This window comes from Oryzias latipes, chromosome 16, assembly GCF_053564925.1.
Source record: "Oryzias latipes strain Hd-rR chromosome 16, Olatipes_Hd-rR_3.1".
NCBI lineage: Eukaryota > Metazoa > Chordata > Actinopteri > Beloniformes > Adrianichthyidae > Oryzias > Oryzias latipes.
The window spans coordinates 32,083,049-32,104,548 of record NC_136252.1 but is presented as its reverse complement, the minus strand read 5'-3'; the positions used below and the strand labels follow the sequence as shown (position 1 = coordinate 32,104,548).

The window sequence follows — 21,500 nt, the reverse complement described above, 5'->3', positions numbered from 1 at the left end:
GCAAAATTTTTCGTTACACGGATGCCGCCATTTTGGAACCAACTGGCCCAACGTTCCTATGGTAACCACCAAGGCTGCACGGTATGAGAAAACTTGCAATATTAGTGACCAATGTTGCGTTGACGATATAACTTGGGATACAGGAACAAATAGCAAAACTTCATGTTGCCATTAGATTATTTTAGCACATTCAAGGTAACCATTGATCACAATTTTTCGCTGTCTTTTGCGATATGTGTATTGCACAGCTTGATATCGTGATAATGACAATTTTGCGATTTATTGTACAGGCCTGGTAACCACTTTGGGCAGTCAGGAGTGAGCTTGTTGGAAGCCACGACCCTACCACACAAAATCTTCCAAACAATTTGAATGCTGGACCTGGGAGACCAGTAGCGCCCCCCCCCCCCCCCTACTTTTATTGATTTATAGTTTGAAGTCTATAACTTCAATATTTTGCAATACAGAAAACAATATCATGAAAAAAATCAGGATAATTAAGAACAGGTTACCAGTAGAATGAGTAACACCTGTTTATTTCTCTAAAGAAGTCTATGGGATTTTGGCTTCCTTGAACCAGCAGGTACTTCCTGTTTGGAATGCCGGGGGGGAGGGGCCACTCAGTCCAGTTCTCATATACAGAATGCTATGAGCCCAAAAACCCAGTGTCTTTTTTTCCTGCTGTATGGAGGATGCAGCCTGGGTAGTTGTGGAAAGGTTAAGGCATAATTCTGGTCTAGCATGCATCGTCTGTTGTTAGAAGACCTGCAGCTGAAGTGAAGCAGCTTTTTAATTAGACTCTGATCAGAAATCAAACTGAATCACATTTGTCTCCATTGGCGGCTTCAGCAGCTCCTTTTCCTGCGTGTCTCCATGCTCTGCTGTGCTGCACATTGTTTATCTTTTTTCTTCTTTTTCTAAGCCCCCGTTGTTCCCCCGCCTTCCTCTGAGTCACTTTCTCCCCTCACTTTTCTCCACACGGCGGGGGGAGGAAACGGGAGAACGAGCTGCTATTGGAGAACATGTCAGTCCATCTAGGGGGGGAGTTTAGGAGAACCCCTTTATTATCCCTCTGCTCCTCCTTTGAGGAGTGAGTCATCAGGAAAACCTTTCCACACATTCCAGAAGAGGGGTGTGCATGTGTGCATATGTGCATGTGTGTGTTTGCAGGATGAACACAAGCTCTTGGAATCAGGAACAGATGGAGAACTTGGTTCTCTCAGATACTCAGGAGAACGCCTTTAGGTCATCCTTCCTTTTTAAAACTTTAAAAAAAGTGTTATAATTGAACTTCATTTCAGATCCTTTCATTAAGAACAATTGTGTTTTATTGCATGGAAGCAGTCGACACTAAAATTACAGTCTGCTGTTGGAAAAGGATTTATCATAAAAAACATTTCATTCTTTTCATTTAACATTTCTATTTTCAAACGGGGCTAAAACATAAACTTCCTTAATATTTCTGCTACCGTAATCAAAGACCCACCCCGATAAAAATGGTATTGTTTTGTGTTTTTTACATGTTCTCATAGCATTTCTCTGATGATGGAGGACATATAGTAAGAACATTAACCTCAACATTACATTTCTGAGAATTTCACCATTTAAATAACGAGATGAAAGATCGTATTTGTGATGTAAAAAATACTACGGCAAGCCAGAGGCTCCCTGCTCCGCTCCATTCTGAGGCACTTGAAGACGTCTAAGTCCATGTACGTCTTTGTTTCCTCGTCTGAAGCTGCCATGTGGCTCAAAACTGCAACAATTGGTAGCTTCTCGCCATTTTTGTTGCCCCGCTAATGTTTGGTTTCGGGTTTGAGGGGCTGTAAGCTAGCAGGAGAGCGTGTAAACAGAGAGCTCTCATCAACGGGGGAGGCGAAGGGGAGCTTGGTTGCCTCACACCATTGGTCCCGCCCACAACTGCAGAAACTATGTCCCAGAAAACGACACAGGTTTTTTGACTTATGCTAAAAACAGCATAATCATAATTAGAAGACCACTGGAAAAGGCTTTGAAAATAGACCCAAAGATGATGGGAGTGGGGCTTTATCACTGCATGTCTTTTGGTTTAGAGTTTTCGCTCATGTGGATGGCACATGAGGGAGTGTCCTTCTCCTTTGGTGACTGTCTTTGTGGAGGAATGCTGGAGGAGGAAGCTCAGATTCCAGAGAACCACTGAAGGAAGGAGCATCAGCTTACACATGAAAAACCCTGAACCATTAAAACGTGAAGCAGGGGAAGTCCAGGCCTCGAGGGCCGGTGTGTTTGCATGTTTATGTTATGCTCACGATTGAAAACCCAGAGGAGAGTAAAGCACGAAGGAGTCGGTTTTATCACCTGATGTGATGAAGGTTTCTGCAAAAATGTCACATGAGGAAATAAGAAGGAACAAGAAAAAACTTTAAAACTCCATAAAACCCATCAGAACAACAGAGATGCATTTGATTTGCAAAGCAGAAAACACTCAGGTGGATGATGAGGATGAGGATGAGGACGAAGGCCTCCGATGTCTGTAGAATTCACAAAGTCTCTTGTTTATCATCAAAATCTTTAAATTCCCTTTAGTTTGAACAAAACCACCATTTTTATTTTCTGGTGGTAAATGCCTCCGCCCTCCTGAGCGAGGTGGAGGAACGTAATAAACCTGGAGTTGGTTTCCACGGCGACGGCATAGCAAACAGGAGCCTTTTTCCTTCTTCTTCCTCTGCGTGGGGCGGAGTTTGTTCCCGTGTCGCGCGGGACAAAGAAAGCCGTGAGTCATCCTGGAGGCCCATGCAGCTCCTTCCTCCTCCTCCTCCTTACATTTCTCCTCTTTATTGTTCATCTATTTGTGTTTTGGTGCACTGCTCCTCCTCCTCCTCCTCCTCCTCCTCCTCCTGCACCTCCTGTTTGGTTTCTTGACAATTGTTTCAATTTTTTTCTTTAGGAAAATGCACTGACAGGCTTTTCGCTGGATTACCGGTCTTTGTTGGGAGGCCGGGGTTTGCTGTGTGGGAGGAAAAAGGCACAAAAATAAAAGCATCTCCTCTCCTGTCAGTGTGGATTATGAGATGCACCTTTAGCTGAAGGAGACGCAGATCAAATCCAGTTTATCTTTTTTTTTATTACTAACAAAAACAGGTTTTTGTGAATCAACTCCTGCAAACTTAGATCCTTAAAAGTCAGAGAGACTTTCAGAGATTTGATCTGTTTAATGTCTGGTTCAGTGTTTGTAATCTGACAGAAAAGTTCCACCGGCGTGGTTAGGATTTCACACGTGGCCCGCAGACAGGTTCAGGTAACCCGAACCGCTGGAATGTCAACTAATCCCACGAAAGGCCTTTGTGAAAACATCAAAACGCACAACGGCAGGGCTGCTTCTAAGGGTTTTTGGGGCATAACTGACCCCTGAGACCCCTCAGTTCTAGTAAAAGTTACTACATTTCAAACTGCAAAGCTGCATTTTCTAATTAAAGCACAGCAGTCTAATAATGCAGTTAACTTTACATCTCTGCAGTTCCACCTTAAAAATATTGAGTCCGTCTGTTTCTCATTTTCCCCGAGTCTTTATGTTAATTCTTCAAGTCTCCAATTTGTTAACGAGCTTTGTGGTGAGTTCAGAGTCTTCAGCAAAGTTGGAAAGTTAGATTTTTACCAGCCTAAACAAACCCATTAAAATATTTGTACTTTTTTTTTCTTTTTTGGGTTCAGTTGCAGCCACACACTGAAGGCGGCGGGCGGTGGACTTGTTTAGACATGCTCATCTTTCGACACTTCAGGTTAATGACTGTCCAAGAATTCTGGGAATGTTTACAGTAGCACTAGGTGTGTCTCTGAACCGCACTTTCATCTCTTCCGCTGTGTATTTACGCTCATTATCTGTACACCTGGATCGTAAAGAATCAAAGATGTTCCAGCCATAAAGATAAGAAAATATCTATATTTTTTGGCATTATGACCATCTTGTCGTGTCTCCTGTGTCTCCTCTGCCCACGTTAAATCTCAGCTGGCCTCCATCTGCTAATAGAAACACCACCTGGATGGAGCCGAGTTCTAAGCTCTGACCGTCACCTGGACGGATGTTTACACAAAAATCCAGCAGATCCTGAACGATGAATGTGACGATCCACCGAGGGGGGCAGTAGATCAATACAGACTATGAGTTTCTGCTTCTTTTTTTTTTGTTTTGGATGCTGGTGTGCCGCGGGATATTTGTCAAGGTTAAAGTGTGCCGTGGCTCAAAAAAGGTTGAAAAACACTGGTCTAGATGACTCCCAACGTTAACAGGCTCCATGGCACGTTAACATTGGGAGTTGGGTCATCTAGACCCACTAGACAGTGCTCTGAACCTTTTTTCTTCTATCATTTGTGATCTTCACTGGTGTCCATGGATTATATGAAATCCTCTTCACCTTTATCCATCCTTGTCATGGTAGGGAGAACACGTCAATGTAAGGGTGGGGTCATCTGGACCCCACAAGATAGCACAAGGGTTAATTCATTGTTTCCCTTTCGGGGCTAGTATCCTGTCCCGGCTACTGTTGGGTGAAGGTGGGGCAGACCCTGGACAGGTCACGATTCTGTGGCAGGGCCAATGGGGCTGGAGCGATCGCTATGGTGGCTTGATGGCCCAGACGTGTTTGGGAAACTGAATGACAAAGAGGACTTTCTTCTACCTTTAAACATTTGCTGGCTGATCCAAAAGGAACGCACTTATTGGTTTGTCGTTTTCTCTCCCACGAGAGAAAGGTGGTCCAGAAAAAAGGACCCCATCTCATACATACTTCAACACATAACTTAATGAAGGCTAAGAAATGTGGAACCTTTTTGTTACCGTAGAGATACAGAAGTTACTACAAAGATTCATTAGTGGTAACCATAAGAGTTTAATGGTTGCTATGGACCGTCACTGTCATGACGCTCTCCATTTTGAGTTAAGATGTGGCTTCCTGGTATTTTACCCTGTAACACCAGAGATGTCGGCAGCAACCATTCATCTGTTTAAATGATCAATGTAAATCAGCTGATTCCATTTGCATTATGGCAATACAGCGATATGCAAAGCCTCTTTTCTCCGCTTCAGGAATTCCGTTTATTGCATAAACAGTTGAAGAGTTGCATTGGATGAAAGAATGTCAACACTGGAGCTAAAATCCCATTCTTTAAGGGTTAAAGCACTTTTGTGAGATTAGATTGTTTTGCAGTAAACTTTTTTGTTCATCATCCCAGCTCTGCTGGCAGCTGAACTCAGTCCAGTTGTTCAGCTCGTTTCAGGAGGCAGAATTTAATTGTTGCCGTTTGATGATGACAGTCATAGATATTGATTTCCGGATTATCTGGAAGCACCGTTTCAATTGTGAGTGTAATAACTCGCTGTGTTTGTGGCACAGTTTCTGCTCTCGGCTGCTGCTGCTGCTGCTGAGGTCTACCCGAGCAGCCTGGAAGCAGATGGTCGTTATTAGTGCGGATGAAGACGATCCTTCAGGGCCAAATGGAATAACAGGGAGCCCATTTCCTCCTCTGCCATGCATAAACCACCTAGACTGTGAGAACCTCCTCCTCCTCCATCATCATATTCTGTTGGGAGTCGATTGTTTTTCCATGCAGGGCTCCAGCTTACTTTTCCAGCCAGCTCTTTAAATTGGTTCCTGCAGAGATGTTTGTAGGAGGGGCAGTGCATGCAAGCACATGTGCAACAAATGTGACTTCTCTTAATTCAACACAGCTTCCCTTGAGATGAAGCTCAATGGGCTCCTATTCAGGACGGACGGCCGCCACGGACGAACAATGGCAGCTTGTTTCAGCTGCAGCCTGGTCACTGCGGCACAGCTGTCCCCGCCCGCCGGGAACCACTGTGAAATGAAAAAAGCGAGGCCCCTTCTACTGCTGAAACTTTGTGCTGATGCGTTCTAAAGCCTGAAATAGTTTGGCGTAATATTAAAAGGAAAAAGATCTGGAGGTCTGAACTTTGATCAACATCTGGATTCTGTTGCTGTATTGTCTCCCCTGACATGCAGGGAAAACTCACAGTCAACAATCTAATCATGACTCCTCCACTGCCGTGCTTTACTGCAGGTTCGTTGCTTAGTTATTTCACAATGCTGCAATCTAATCTTTGTTATGGTTTCATTCTCAGACAAAAATGATCTCAAAGATTCTCAAAGATGCCAAACCTTTTTTAGTCCTTTCTTGTGAACCCCAAACACGTTATCCTATTTGATCTTTTTCCTCATTCACACACCTACGCTCAGATCAAGACACAGTACGTCTATTAAAGAGGCTCTGTGTAGGAACGCTCTCTAGTTTTGCAATAATGGAGCTCAGCAGAGAGAGAAAGGTTAAGACGACGGTCAAAGGTCACGATTTTGGGGCTCCGACGGTGTTTGTTGTTTATATTGATCAACGTTCTCCAAATGCGGTCTTAAAATATGTAAATGGAACAAAAGCAACACAGCCCACATGCCACTATAGTATCAGAAGAAAAGATCAGAGCACAAATAAAACTCCTCAACTATGAAGGTGTGTTGCAAACCAGAAGGGCAACCTCATTATTAAAAGAATGTTTTAGAAAGTATTTGACTGTAACGCTGCGTTCACGCCAGACTTTTCTAACAGACTAAAACTCCCACAAAAAGGACGTTTTTGTCGTGCTGTATCAAAAATTATTGTTTTCTGTAAATTTCAAATTCAGGGAAATTTTACTTTGATTGTAATGATTTTCACATATATGTTATGTAGTTTCTTGAAACAACTTTTATTTTATATTTATTGTGCAAATTATAATTTTAATGCTGTACTCACCTGCTATTCTCAGGCATGCATTAAAATTGCCTTTCATCATCTTTTTAGGCTCATTTATTTATCAGTGTTGCGTTAGCATTTTGTTATTTTAGTATTTTTACAAAACATGTTACAATTTGCTCTTTGTCCTTTTTATTTTGCCTTGTTTTGCCTTGTATTGAGAAATGCTTTTCTCTCTGTTCATTCACCTGGTTTAACGAGGGTCATTTATTGTAGTGTGTTGTAGCTTCATTGTCTTTTCTGAATATTTTTGCATGGTTGTGTATTTAACTCAGTAGTCATTGTTTTTTTTTTGCTTGTTTTTTTCTGTTTTGGTACTAGGAGGTGCTTTGCCAAATTTGGATTTGAACTCAAATATTTCAAAATTGTCATTGAACATTGTCTGTGTTGCTTATTTGGTGACTTTCTTGCAACATTTAGTGACTTTTGGACCCACTTTAGTGACTTATTTGCTCAAAAGATTTGCAAATCTTGTGACTTTTCCAGGTGTCTTTGGATATTTTTTGGTGTTTAGAGACTAAGATTTCTACACACTACACAGAGCATTGTGGGGCATTCACCTTTTTGTAGAGGTGTCCGATCTACAATTCCTAAACCGAGTGGGAATTTCCCAGAAGTCTTCATGAAAAACCAGTGTGCATCAATGCTCTGTAGATTGGCCAATAGAGACCACTTTTCTTTATAAACCGTCCAAGTTGTCATCATTAGAACACAGTGGATTCATAAATCTTTGTAACATATTTATATTTATTAGGTTTTTACTTTGTGATCTAGTTACTTTGTAATTTACGCTCTAGTTTTTCAGTATTTAGGGAATAGGGAGGGAACTCGGGGGGGACGTTTTGTTTTGCCATATCTGTTCACATGAAGTGAGATGCAGCCGAAAGGCTCCGCTCACCTCAAGGCATTCTGTGCGACAGTCAACTTCCACAACAGCAGCAGTAGAGCGGAGGGACTTTAACACCCCGCTACATTAAAAGTCCAAATTTAACAAAGTGTACCTTTTGATATTCACCAGTCCAAAGCCTGGACAGAAGAGGAGGATGTGTTTATGATGTTTCTATTCATTGTTTGTTTGGCCATTTCCCCAGAAGAATGCTAATTAGGTGATGATGTCATTCAGCGCCTTCCAGCAACTTTTGTCAGCCAGCAGAGACTTTTCTTGATGAGGAGTTGTGATCATTGCAGGTTTTGTGGGTATTTTGGCATCAGCAGTAACTTTATCATTGTCTTTATTTTTAAATGTAAAACGCTTCGAGCTGCGTAGTGCTTTTTATTAATAACGTTTGATTTGATTTATTGGCATTTTTTGTGCTCTTAGAAGCGTCGTCTTTGCTTTTTTACATGTTTTTCCGCTAATTTAGGATTAAATCTCTTCAGTCTTCACTGACGCTTTAGCTGAATGTTTTTCTTGTTTGGTTTGTTTGTGTCTGTAGTTTCTTTCTCTAAGTTCCTGCTTTGGGCTCATTGTGAACAAAGGCTGGGATGGATGGATGGATGGATACATGAACTTTATTGTTTATACAAACAGAAATTCATTTGTCAACATGTCAGAACACTTTAAAATGAATAAAGTTATTAAGTTAAAACATTCCAGACTGCCTCGTCCACATACAATTAAAACAGGTGCTATTGGGTTTTCTTGGCCAGCGGGGTTAAATATGTCATGCCTGAAAGCAGTAGAGAGAAGTTATATAATGCAAACGTGTGTCTAAAGTTAACCTCTGCTTTCTGTCATCTGCAGAAACACCAAGAAGGAGTTGGACTTGGAGGCGGCTTTGGCCAGGCTCAGGGACCTGGAGGCCCTGCTGAACTCCAAAGACGCTGCTCTGGCCACCGCCCTGGGGGAGAAACGAAATCTGGAGGCGGAAGTGAAGGACCTGAAGGCCCAGCTGGCTAAGGTGAGCACCGGACGGAGTCTGGTGCTGCTGCGTCGGCCGTTTGTTTTCCCTCTGCTGCGTCTCAGCATCAAATATTAGACCCAAAGTGTTGATATGAAGACAAAAAATGTTTGATTGACAAACTGCTTCCTGTTGTAACAGCAGCTGAAGTGCAGAAACATCACCTGCAAAAGGCACAAACACTTCAGTCATTTTGTGCAAACCCTGCAGGCAGCTGATTATGAATGAAGCTGCATCCTCTGCTGCAGCTTTTATCAATGAATCTCAGCTCAGAGCTACTGCTGTTGCATTTCGCCACCTACTGGTCAAACTGAGGAATGCTATGTTCTCCTGACTCAGACCTGCAGCTCATCTCTTTCTCCTCTTTCTCCCAGCTGGATATGAACTTAGCCGATGCCAGGAAGCAGCTGCAGGATGAGATGCTGAAGAGAGTGGACGCAGAGAACCGCCTGCAGACCGTGAAGGAGGAGCTGGAGTTCCAGAAGAACATCTACAATGAGGTTTGAGCTTCTCAGCCTCCACACTTCTATTTTTACTCCCCCGTCTCCCTCATCTGAGCCGCTTTTCCTCCATTTTTCCTGCAGCATGTTGGTTTGTGTCCAACCACCTACTGGTTTGCTTTGCAGTAGCCCCTCATGCACTGTTTGAATCCCTCCTCTCCTTTTAAATTCGAGGAAAAGTGCCAAAGCTTGAGATGTGACTCTCGTTATTTTTATTTTGAAACTGAAGCAGATGAATGTTAGAACTTTAATGGAATCGGGAGTTAAAGATTTCTCTGCTGGAGCTGTGGGCATCTAAACAAGTAATTAGGGCCCGCTAACTGGCTAATCAATACAATTAAGTTTATTGACTGAAGCGGGTCAGTGCAGGTGGAGCGTTTATTCGTGTTTACGGTGCATTAAACGGGGGAAAATGATCCAGAATGAAGTGCTCCTGAGACTCAGCGGTCTGTGTCTGAACGCCTCCCTGCAGGAGACACGCGAGTCCAAGCGGCGCTCCGAGTCGCGGATGGTGGAGATCGACTGCAGCAGACAGCAGGAGTTTGAGAACAAGCTGGCGGCAGCTCTGGTCGAGCTGCGAGCTCAGCACGAAGAGCAGGTCAGCATTTACAAGGAGGAACTGGAGAAGACCTACAACTCCAGGGTAAGAACTCTGAAGCTTTGGCGCCTCCTGCAGGCCACACAGTGAATGATCCATTTGTGTTATTTCCTAAAGGAAAAAATGACTTTTTTCTCTAGGTTTATGTTTCAAAATTATCCGATCTAAATGAGATAAAGAACACGGGGACACAAAACCTTTGACCCATACCCAACAATACACATGTGTTGTTAGCTGTAGAGCTTAAATAAAGTTTTAAAAACTGATGTGAAGAAATTACAAAGTTTGTATCAGTAAAAAAAAAAGTTGGATGACTCGAGACTGCCTCTGCTATCAGCTGGAGAACGCACGCCATTCGGCCGAGAGAACCACCCACCTGGTGGGAGCCGCCCACGAGGAGCTGCAGCAGACCCGGTCTCGTCTGGAGGGCTTGACGCTTCAGATGACCCAGCTGCAGAAGCAGGTTCGCCCCCCCCCCCACTGTAGTTCTTGATCCGAACCGCCATCTTTGACGTTGACCATCTCTCCTTAAGCTCTCAGCCAGCGAGGCCAAAGTGCGCGAGCTGGAGGAGGCTCTGAGCCGGGAGCGGGACCTGATGAGGCGGCGCCTGGAGGACAAGGACCGGGAGATGGCGGAGAACCGGGCCCGGATGCAGCAGCAGCTGGAGGACTACCAGGAGCTGCTGGACATCAAACTGGCTTTGGACATGGAGATCAGCCATTACAGGACGCTGCTGGAGGGAGAGGAGGAGAGGTGAGGTGCTCCACATAAAAAAAAGACATGTGAGGAAAGCAAAGAAGGACTTTAATTACCTAAAGCAACTTGCCCCGTCCTTGCACCCTTATACCCCTTCTTTACCTGTACTCACTGGGTAAGAGACTGACCCTCACTTTCCCCCTCAGACAGCCTGAGTAGAGCTGCATGCAACAAATTCATGAAACCCTTTTTTCAACAAATGGTGGCTTTTTCAGAGGTTTTATCTTCATAGCAACCATTTGATGTTTTGTTCGCTTGAAGGTGACGAACAGTTCGATGTCATTTTTAGAAGAATCGGACAAACCAGATTTTTGGATTCTCAGGGCAACAGAAGTCTTTTTGGTTCATTTCTAACATACTCATCATACGTCATAGTGCTTCGTTCAGTTTTATTTTTTTTTTAGTTCCCAACACCAACACCGATAAAAGTCTAGGCAATAGATTTTTGATTTTTTTTTTTTAATTTGAAATGGTTTATTTCAAGCAATCAAATAGAAATAATACACAAAAGCAATACAATCATCAGTTATACATTCATACAACGACGGATCAAACTTAGAAAGATCAGACATATTAATAAATATTGCTTGAAAGGGAGTGGAAGGAAGCGAACTTATATAATCCCACCGCTGTTCTACCGTAACCATTTTATGACATGATTTATCAATATCCGGTTCCTATCTTTTATCAGACAGAATTAAGAATCATTAAGTATCAATAAAGCAAGTGACAAATATGAATTACTAAATTATTATGTAAAAATAACTATTTTAGAAATCAACATGGCAAATGCAGATCAGTTATCCAAAATATATGCAGATTATGTTACTTAGAAAAGCCATTGTTATGATTTAAAAAAAAATACTATATCAGTAAAATAGACAAAACATTATAAAACATTGTTTTATAATTTTTTACTTCTTTCATTAACTTTTTAGCCTCCTTTCAAAGTCCAAAGTTGACGAAATCTCGGTTGTGGTTGTAGACCTAACCTGGCAGCATGTGGGTGAAATTTTGTGGAGATTGCTTGAGCAAAAACGTGAAAATCGACCAATTTTACACCTTGCCACAAAATGGCCGCCAAGCCGTGTGTCCTGTGGCCATCCCATAATAATTTTAGACCTTCTTTTGGAAATCACTGACATGTGTTTTGGTTTTGTTAGTGGATTTCCAACATTTGGATGTGGGCAATTTTTGTGATTTCCTTTTCTTTTTTTTGGTATATGTGGCAGGGCGGCAACCCCCCCCCCCCTTTGTGGCCCAGAGCTGCTGTGGGACAGAAATATAATAAATGGGAAAATTCGAAATGCTCTTTTACAGAAACTGGAAATTTACCGCTATCCCAGATCTTAAACCTCACCTGACTTATTGTGAACATTTCAACCAAATGGGTTATTTTTTTTACAAAACTAAGCCTCACAGCGGCTCAATACTGACCTCTACAGGAACCTTTCTGTCAGTGCGCTTGCTTTTGACAGAAATACAGTAAAATATTTAAGTTGAAAATTTAAAATATGACAAATATTTGTGTGAAACATTTGATAAAAACTTCCTCTTGTGTGAGGAACTCTTTCATAACACACAGTTGACATTGACCTTCCCCCCACCAGGCTGCGTCTGTCACCCAGCCCCCCTTCCGCCAAGGTCATTGTGACCCGCTCTACCGGCTCGTCCCATGCCAGCCGCCTGCTGCACTCCTCAGCTGTGGCATCCAGCAGCCGCACCTCCTCCGGCGCCAGCAGCACCAAAAAGCGGCGCCTCAACGACAGCGTGGCCGCGAGCATGGTGGGGGGGACCGTGGTGAAGTCCCACATCAGCCAGCAGGCGTCGGCCAGCGGACGCATTGTGGTGAACGAGGTGGACCTGGAGGGGAAGTTCATCCGTCTGAGCAACAAGTCTGACGAGGTGGGAGGGGCTCAATAATACATCTTCCTGAGCGAACGTGTCGATCGCGGCGCTCACCCTCCATCGTGGCGCTCACCGTCCATCCTTCGATTTGCAGGATCAGTCTCTGGGAAGCTGGCAGGTGAAGGCGCAGGTGGGGGACGGCAACCCCGTCACTTACAAGTTCCCCAGCAAGTTCAGCCTGAAGGCCGGAGCCACCGTGACCGTAGGTGCCTGACGTCCTGCCTTATGAGGCCTAAACCATCAAACCTGACCCGGACGTGTTTGTCCTCCTCAGATTTGGGCCGCGTCGGGCGGAGGAACCCACAACCCCCCCACTGACCTGGTATGGAAGAACCAGAACTCGTGGGGGACTGGCGACTCCTTGGAGATCATCCTCGTCAGCTCCAGCGGGGAGGTGTGACTCCGCCTCTCTAGTACTGGTTTGCCTCCAGCAGCAGCAGCTTTACCTTTGTTTCTCCTCCAGGAAATGGCGGCGAGAAAAGTGACGCGCACCCTTTTCCAAGAAGATGAGGAAGATGACGAAACGGTAACCACCTCCCCCGTTCACTTTGGCGTATCCCGTCAGGGGTCGGGCTGGGGACCGGCACAGGGAGACCCAGGCAGTCTTGTCCCTTGAGATTCGAACCCTGGGTTCCCGTGCGCCAGACCCACACGCAGCCGTCGGAGCCATCCGGCTGCGAACAAAAAGCTCTGAGCCGCAATGAAGCAGCTGTTTTTGTCGCCCCCTGTAGGGAGCTCACAGCACGAGCGGCGAGTACAACCTTCGCAGTCGCACGGTGGTCTGCGACTCGTGTGGACAGTCGTCGGAGCGCGGCGGTGGCGGTCTGCCAGAAGGCCTTGTGGGACATTCCCTCTTCATGGGAACCAATGAGCCCAGACAGGTGCGGTCACATGACCTCAGCTGCCTCTCTTCAGACCTTAACCTGCTTTCACCAAACTTAAGCTGGTCTCTCTACAGATGATGGTTCCTGATCAAATAATCAAAAAATGATCAGTTTAAGATATTTTGGCCCCAAGAAAAGGAAATATTGTCAATTGTGGGAAACTTTTTAGGGCAATTTTTCCCTAAAAATTAATATTTTTGCTCCAATTAATATATTTTCAATGCATATTTTCCTAATAGCATTTTGTGTCCTGTATTTATTACATATTTTCTGTTTTGTGCTTTTAGAGAAAACACACATTTCTTATTATTTCTCTGCGGTTCTTTGGTATTAACATTTCCAATCCCGTCTTCTCCTCAGGGCCGGGTCAAGCCGGAGAACTGCTCCATCATGTAGGAACCGAGGCGGACCTCGCCAGGAAGCATTGCCAAAAGTTTTCCACCTTCAGGATGTTTGTCTTGATGTTTTTTTTTTCTTTGACTTTTGTTATTGTTTGTTTTTGTACTCGGATTTCTCTTTACCGTTTTGACCGCGGAACCGTTCTGCTGTCTCTGTTCAAGGCTCGATCCGACGCAGGTTTTTTTTTTTAGTGATGAACAAGCTGTCGACACTCAACACGCACAGCAGGAGGCCCCCTCAGCCTGATCCAGTTTTGGTTTTGACTTGTTTTCGTGCTGCGTTTATGTAAAATGGGAAAATATATTTATGCTAAAACTTCCAAAGGAGGCTGGGGTCGCTCAGGTAAACATTTTTTTACAGAAAGTTTGTTTGATAAAAATGGCCGAACATGTTCTCCCGAAAACGTCTGATCGGGACGGTAGAAACGTGAAGCCGGCGCCCTGAAAGCAGCGTCTGCTTCCAGCTCTAAAGGTGCCTTTTGAGGACGGACGAGGCGTCGCGTGACCGCCGTTTCCGCCCTCCTCCGTTTGCTTTCTTCCTGTCAGGTTTAGCAGCGTTAAGACCCGCCCAGCAGGAGTTTATCGGACTTAAAGTTGTACTGTAGTGTGGCAGCTGAAATATTCTCCAGTGGAAACTTTATCAGAACGTGTACAGCAAATACGTGATGCTGTTTTCCTTCTGTCTTTCTTTCTGCTCAGTCCTGCTCTTTCTGTTCACTCGAAGTGCCTTTGGACTTCTAGAAATTGTTGTTAAATGTCTATAATCATGTTTTCTGTGCACAACTTGTCATGCAATCTTTTTCTTTTTTTAAAGATCTTATATGTTCCTTGAAGATTTTCTCCTTTTCCTTGGGCAGGATTTGCTGGATCATGTTAAATCCTTGTATTGATGTCATTTTTTTTCTTAAAGATCAAGTAAAAGCTCTATTTTCCACTAAACCACTGAAGTCATGTCTTGCTTGTAAACATTTTTATTTACGGGAGACACGCGTCTCCACGGTTACATTCAATAATACACGCCAGCATAGATGGGGAAAAAAAGGTCGTTTTATAAAACAAAATGTACATTTTCTCTCAAACGGCAGAAATCTGAAGAATGTTGCCTGGAAATATGAAAGTCCAGAATTTAAAACATGAGGACGTATAGTGGCAAGAACGGTAATAAGCAAGCATCCACCTGAAATCCGAAAAAAGTAAAAACATGATAAAAAAAAATAACTGTCCCTTTTCGCTTTCCCTAGAAATGAATAAAAGTGTCACAATTGCAATAATGTTAGTATTTTGTAAAAAAAAATGGCTGATCCAACTAATTTTTTTATTTTATTTTATGCACATTAATTTTCTATTGTATGCTTCTGAAAAAGGACTTTGAACACTAAGAAGTAATGAATTTAACCAAAAATGCTAACAAAACAAATTCTAATGAGTTGGACAAATGTCTGCTTTAAAATAAATGAATAGATCCAATTAACAGCAAAAGATCCAGAAATAGAGAATCTGAATGTTTAGTTTAGAATCGAAGCTGCAACTAGAAAATATATGTACCATGTAATGTCAGCAGGGGGCGTTGTACCATCTGAGAGATTCCACTTGAACCTGAAATCTCATTTGTGTTTTGAAAACAAACAAGAGCTTAAATTCAGATCCGAAGTTGAATCTGGAGTTCTTCACGGAGGAATAAACGTTGTGATCCGACACCAGCATGAGGTTCATTCAAGAATGTTCAATATGCAATAATCACCAAAAACAGAGAAGAGCGAAATGGAAGAGCAGCTATAGAAGACAAGACGACATAAAAAGGTAACCCCCCCCCCATCCCTTTAATGCTTAAATGTTATGGAAGTTTAAAAAAGTGAAAAATTACAATTTTTTCCCCTTTTTTTGCTCACAAATACTTTTTAGATGGACGGCTTTTACCTTCATTTACAATTTAGTTCCAGAAATACAATTTTAAGCTTCTTTTTAATAATTTCTGCCTTTTTCTCGCAGTGACAAATTTGTTTTTAACCAATATCCTTTGCAGTGTCTGCAGCAATCGTCCACTAGAGGCCAGTATTTCATCCCTTTAAGTTCAATTTGCTTAAACTAATATTTTTACCCATTAGGACACACGCTCTTTGAATGACTGTAACTCTCTGAGCGTAATGTAATTCCAATTATTTCTGACACTAAGAAAAGCGGATTACGTCAAGTTTTGCATATCAGAGCAAAGCGATTTCTTTCTGCATCAGAATCGGCTGATTGACGCTTCGGTACTTTCTTAAAGTGTTGCATGTCAGCGTGAAGCTGCTTTTCTCCAATAAATCATTTAATGGAGTAAACTGTTGAGGAGTTACAGCAAACACTGGAGCAAAAAGCTCCGGCATTAGAGGATTAATGCGAATTTGCCAACACAGCTGACTTATTATTGAAAAACGTATGCTTAGACTCGCTCATAGACCAACCATATCTGGACAAACAAATGGAAAAAGAAAAAAAGATTGTGGAGAAACTGTGAGAGAGCTCGCTCTGAATGTAAATGATTAAAAAAAAGTTCACCTCAGTTCAGGTTCTACATTCATTTGACATAAACAATATTTCCATCTCTATATTTACAAAGTCTTCACGTGGCGGCGTGCTGAAAAACTGGCAGGAAACGCTGAAAAAACTGACCATCTGAACATTTTCCCGAGAAAAACGAATCAGAAAATATTTTTCTGAATGAATCCGAGTGAAGTGAGTCCATCTGAAAACGTGTTTGTCGTCTGACTTCACAATCAGCTGCACGGGATGAAGAGCAGCAGTCTTCCTCACGCTTCACACCCGCCGATTGTAGGAGGAGTTCCACTCAAAGCCCACAGGGGGCAGCGCTGCACAGAAATGAAGGGCAGCTTGGTTTCTTCTGCCTCGTCATGGTCCCCAAAGAGAGGAGGAGTTAAAACAGCTGCGCTCCTCACTGAAAAGTCCTCCTGGGGGAGGGGGAGGGCAGGCGGCGGACCGGAGGGAGGTCATAGTGTCCAGGGATGTGGCTGTTCACCGGAAGGTCGTAGTGGCAGTGGGGGTCCTCGTGGGGGGCGTGGCCAAGCGAGCTCTGACGCTCTGAGGATGAGAGGACACATTCATGAATCTATTGCTTTCATTCATCCGTCGTGGTGCGTTTGAGATGCAGAACGTTCAGTATTTATTGGCTGATGTTCAGTTTGTTTGGTAAGAATGAGACACAAACTACTAACTTGGTTCAAAAACCTGTAGGGCAGGAGCCCATGAGCACAGCAGTATCATTTTAGACTCTTTCGAATTTTGTGTCATTAAAGTTGACTTGAATGCTTTTAAACACAATGTTTTCAGAGAAAAACACACTTCCTGCTCTTGTTCTTTCAAAGTTCCACTGCAATCATATTTTCATATGTTTATTATAAATGCATTTGCAGTGGTCTTTAGCCAAAATGAAAACCTGTCGTTTTCTAGGACATAGTTTCTGCAGAGGGGCAGGAACGAAACGGAGACACCACGCATTTGATGTGTGTTCAAAAACTTGTGTTTAGCACGTTCCTGAACGCATGTTTAGTCCATGGTGTTCGCGCTGGACAAGCTGGGAGGGGCTTCCTCCTATCTTTCCTTTCTACTATTTGCATGTCCCCCACCTTTAGTTAAAAAGAGTCTTGGTGCGAAATGTCAAAACGATGCAAGTCTGGCGAATCTTGATCCAGGACTTTTCGTGTACAGCTCTATTCCAATATGACAGACGTGGTGTCGTAAAAATTCGGTCCGGACGCAAACTGCAATTCATGATTTATGCTTTGTGATTAATTTTCAAACAGTTGGCACTCCCGTGAATCGAAAGGGGCGCCATCCATACGTCACTACCAAACATGAGTGCCTGCTTAGCTTTCAATGGCCGCGCATTTTGTACGGTTGTTAAAACTTGCATAGCTATGGGTAAACATGGGAGTTTTGAATGCGGAAGCCCAAAACGCCAATTAATAATGATTGATAATTTATTGATCCCACAATGGGGAAATTCTCCTCCGCATTTTGACCCATCCCCTGGGGGGAGCGGTGAGCTGCAGACTGGCCGCACTCGGGGGGTGACAGGTGGCCGGGGAGAGCAGGGTTTGATCCGCCAACCCTCCGGTTGTTGGACGACCTGCCTTCCCGCCTGAGCTGAACTGCCGCCCTATTGATGTTGGTAGTAGTCGCTTGAATGAGTGTTGCAGAGGGCGCTGTGAACGTAGCTTTTAGAAATGTACCTGAGTTTTTGGCGAGACTATTCAGCACAACGATTTCATTACAGAAATCCACAGAAAAGTCATTTTAAGTTTGAATTTCTTTATATATGTAGTCCATCTTTTGAAAAAATGTCATAAACACCAAAAGCATCTTTTCATCTGAGTGTCTCTTTCAGGATTTTTTTATTCAAAAGCGTGACAGAAACTCAAGGAAAGGAGCATTTGCGTGTTTTTGGATCTGACCTCTGCGGAGCGTGGCCGTTCTGAAGGGCGGCGGGCTGATCTCGGTGTACGCCCGCTCTCGGGGCACAGCGGACTTCATCTCCATGTAGCTGCTCTCGGGGGGGCAGGAGGGAAGGCCCGGCAGGTCTTTGATGGTGGCGTAGGGATTCTCACTGTTCAGAGAGCTGCTGCTCACCGCCATCAGGTCCTTCAGCTCTGTCGCCGGGTAGAACAGAGGAGACGCAGCGTGAAAATTAAGCCAATTTTCTCATTGGTTTTATTCTCCTGCAGAAGCGTTTCTTCATGTTGAGCTTCAAGCTTGAAGATATCAGTCTGATCACATGATGCATTTAAAACACAACTATAGAATCGGAGCAAAATTTAAACTAGAAGGAGCTGCATTTCCAAAAGAAAATGCAAGGTTGAAAGCTATATTGCTGAATGAAAATGAAACTTAAAGGGTAATAATTGGCACCAAAAAAAGTTAAATAAAGAAATGATCAAAATTGACTGTAAATAAAGTGAAAAAAACACAATAACAAAAAAAGATATTTTTGTGAAAAATGCCAGAGAGTATCAAACCAGCGAGTTTCTGCACCAAGGATTCCCCATGTATTTCCAATGGAGGCAAAAATCCTGGAATATCTTGAAAAGTTCAAGGATTTAAAGGACCAAAAGTTTTACAACATTTTGATAGTTGAATGGTTAAATTAGGTGAAAAATTGTAGGAGTTAATGGGCAAAAAGTAGCGCAAGATACTAGAATAAAGAAAGAGCAACAGGAAAACAATGGGTTCAATACTTTAGTGCCTTTTCATAAATCTTTGCAGAAGATGAGTAAAATATGTTCATTGTTTTTTTTAAATATATAGTAAATGATGCGGCTGGGGTGAGAGGAAACATTTTTTCATTTAGATAGTATCCAATCCTTATCAAAACAGGAGAATCTGAGATTGAAATGCATTTTTAAGAGAGTAAAGAGCGTATCATGTACTGGACAAACAAAGACATTGTGGGTGCTGCTCTTCAAACGTGAGGAGAGGCCGGTAAACTACCTTTGTTGTAATATTTCCCCAGGCTGGCGCTGTAGCTGTACCTCCTGTCGATGCCAAACGCTCCTGCAAACCGTCAGACACACATTTGTCACTTTCCTGTCATGTTTTTGGCAGATTGATCGGAAGTGGAGCGTGCAGAATCAAAGCCAGGTGAGGGGAGCGGCATGGTGTGTGTGCGCAGCCTCATATCTAGTGTGAAAGAGCTTCCATTTTTCCTTCCTATTCACTCATAAACGTCTGTGAGGCTGCCTGTGATCAGTGACGCCCTCATCTGACTTCCTCTGCGTGCAGCAGCAGACGGACCGGCGTCTTTGCGGGGCTCGTGGTGTTTCCAGTCCGCAGGCAGAGTGGCGTTGGTCTCGACGCCGAACAGGCCCCGCCTCTCCCGCGCGGCGTTTTTGCAGAACAGCTGGTTGTTGGTGTTCTGCGCGTCAGAAAGAGTTTGAGTTTTCACAGCGAGCGGCGTCGGAGCGCAGGCGGACGAGGGGGAGGGACGGGCCCTCACCTTGATGATGCGGTCGTGGTTGTTGGGGAGGTGCGGCAGCGGGGGCCTGCTCTGGCTCAGCGTGTGGTAGCTGGGGTTGGAGTAGTAGTGGTGGTAGCTGTGAGGAACCTCTGCAGACCCCCCCCAGAACACAAACAGCACGTCGTCAGTGAAACTCAGTGATTCTTGATCACAATGATCGATCATCCTGATTGATCAGATTTGAGCTTTTCTGCGTTTGAGCAAAGTGACTCGAGTTTCCCTCCTCTCAAAAACTCTATTTTCAAGGTTTAGGGCTTTTTTTTTATCTTTTGAAGAATGTTTTTTTTTTCTTTCAGATCCCTGAATCCAGTTTCCTTTGAATGAACTCTTGATTTGTTTTTCAACCAGAAACTGCTTTAAATTAGTTTTAAATGTAAAATTTGAAAGTTCTATCAATGAAAGTTTCCCTTTACTTCAGTTCATTTCGTTTTTTGTAAAAAAGGTTTCACCAAAACTTAGAAAGTCTGGTTTCAATGAAAAGCAATCGATGTTTAGTCAAATCAAGTTTGTATAAATTGAGCGTTTTGGAACGGAGAGCCTGTAAGACTGGGCTTAGCAAAAGGTAGGGCGGTCCACCTCTGATCTGCCCATGTGTCTGTGTCCTCTGGCAAGACTCTGATGTCACATTGCTCCTGGTAGTTACAGGTTGGCACTAGTGTTCGGCTGCAGAGTCGTCATCGGCGTGTGTGTTAATGCGTGAATGTGACAGTGATGGTAAAGGGCTTTGGGCCTTAAAGGAAAGTAGCATAACGCCATTGAAGTTTACGCCATTTTCCATTTTTACCAGTGTACTTAAACAGAATTAATCTATAGTAAAAGTGAAGCAGTATACTTGAAATGTATGCTCTATATAATATTTATTTATTGTCAACTTAAAATGTTTCAATTTAGCCGGTGTTGCTACAGAGGGGGTGCTGCAGAGGGGGGGTTGAGCGTACCTGGAACCGCATACTCAGAGTTGACTGTGCGGCTGGTGGAGAAGGTGACGGTTGGTGCGTTGTTTTGCTTGTCTTTCTGTCTGCGACGGTACAGCAGCAGCAGAGCCAACAGCAGGACAACGAGAAGCACCAGCACGACGATGCCCGCGATGGCCCCCCATGAGTCGCTCTCACCAGGCGGAAGGGGAACCATGACGCTGCCCACCTGCTCCAGCGAGCCTGACACGGAGAGGAGAAAGCGGAGCCAGAGGTCAGACGGCTACCCTTCCCGTGAGCCTCCAGCGTTGTATAAAAGTACGTTTTAATCCCGAATCGGGACGCGACCATGTGACCTGCTGCGCTCAGACTCAGCAGCACACATGGTTCCAATCTTTTCCTCTGTTTTTGCAGGCAGCTAGTCAGGAGCAGCACTCACTGTTCTGACAGCTGACTCCCCAGTAACCTGGACGGCACACACACTCCCCCGTTTCCCTCACACACGTGTCGCTGTTGGGGCAGTGCTTGAAGCAGGAGAGGTTACAGTCGGGCCCCCAGAGGCCCTCCGGACACGGCTCGCCGCAGCGGGGGCCTGAGAGGGACAGACAGGTTACAGCATCAGCCATCCTCACATCATCCCAAACTGTTTTTCACTCTCTGTTTCCTCTATTTTTAGAGGAATAAATCTGAACTTAAACTGTCAGATTTATTTCCCCTAAAGTTTCAGGAAGTGTTAGTTTGATTTTTCCAGATGGATTTTTTTAATGGGAGTTTGTGGTTTCAGATTTATTATCTTGCATGAATTTTACATAAAATTAATTTTAAATGCACAATATCAGAACTGCCTACC

The 21,500-nt window shown here is 43.7% G+C and overlaps 2 protein-coding genes across 8 annotated transcripts in view; one reads left to right on the top strand and one right to left on the bottom strand.

Annotated features, from left to right (window-relative positions):
* Window positions 1-14,665, top strand: part of LOC101162240 (lamin-A) — a 30,956-nt gene extending 16,291 nt beyond the window's left edge. For 5 of the 7 annotated variants that reach the window (XM_078932564.1, XM_023963839.2, XM_023963838.2 and 2 more), the window contains exons 3-13: window positions 8,525-8,681; window positions 9,056-9,181; window positions 9,654-9,824; window positions 10,117-10,242; window positions 10,313-10,533; window positions 12,147-12,441; window positions 12,539-12,646; window positions 12,719-12,838; window positions 12,908-12,970; window positions 13,176-13,325; window positions 13,689-14,665. In XM_078932564.1, the coding sequence (XP_078788690.1) occupies window positions 8,525-8,681; window positions 9,056-9,181; window positions 9,654-9,824; window positions 10,117-10,242; window positions 10,313-10,533; window positions 12,147-12,441; window positions 12,539-12,646; window positions 12,719-12,838; window positions 12,908-12,970; window positions 13,176-13,325; window positions 13,689-13,724 (1,573 nt within the window). In that variant the 3' untranslated portion in view covers window positions 13,725-14,665. The remainder of the gene's footprint in view (window positions 1-8,524; window positions 8,682-9,055; window positions 9,182-9,653; window positions 9,825-10,116; window positions 10,243-10,312; window positions 10,534-12,146; window positions 12,442-12,538; window positions 12,647-12,718; window positions 12,839-12,907; window positions 12,971-13,175; window positions 13,326-13,688) is intronic. The other 2 variants (XM_078932566.1, XM_078932565.1) reach the window with 1 other exon arrangement.
* A 16-nt stretch (window positions 14,666-14,681) lies between these two features.
* The window catches only part of pear1 (platelet endothelial aggregation receptor 1), a 65,582-nt gene continuing 58,763 nt past the window's right edge, over window positions 14,682-21,500 (bottom strand). Inside the window, exons 14-20 of the mRNA XM_011485781.4 lie at window positions 21,090-21,242; window positions 20,675-20,893; window positions 19,716-19,825; window positions 19,514-19,634; window positions 19,211-19,273; window positions 18,178-18,372; window positions 14,682-16,804 (exon numbers count right to left, since the gene is read on the bottom strand). Coding sequence (XP_011484083.1) covers window positions 16,659-16,804; window positions 18,178-18,372; window positions 19,211-19,273; window positions 19,514-19,634; window positions 19,716-19,825; window positions 20,675-20,893; window positions 21,090-21,242 — 1,007 coding nt within the window. The 3' untranslated portion in view covers window positions 14,682-16,658. The remainder of the gene's footprint in view (window positions 16,805-18,177; window positions 18,373-19,210; window positions 19,274-19,513; window positions 19,635-19,715; window positions 19,826-20,674; window positions 20,894-21,089; window positions 21,243-21,500) is intronic.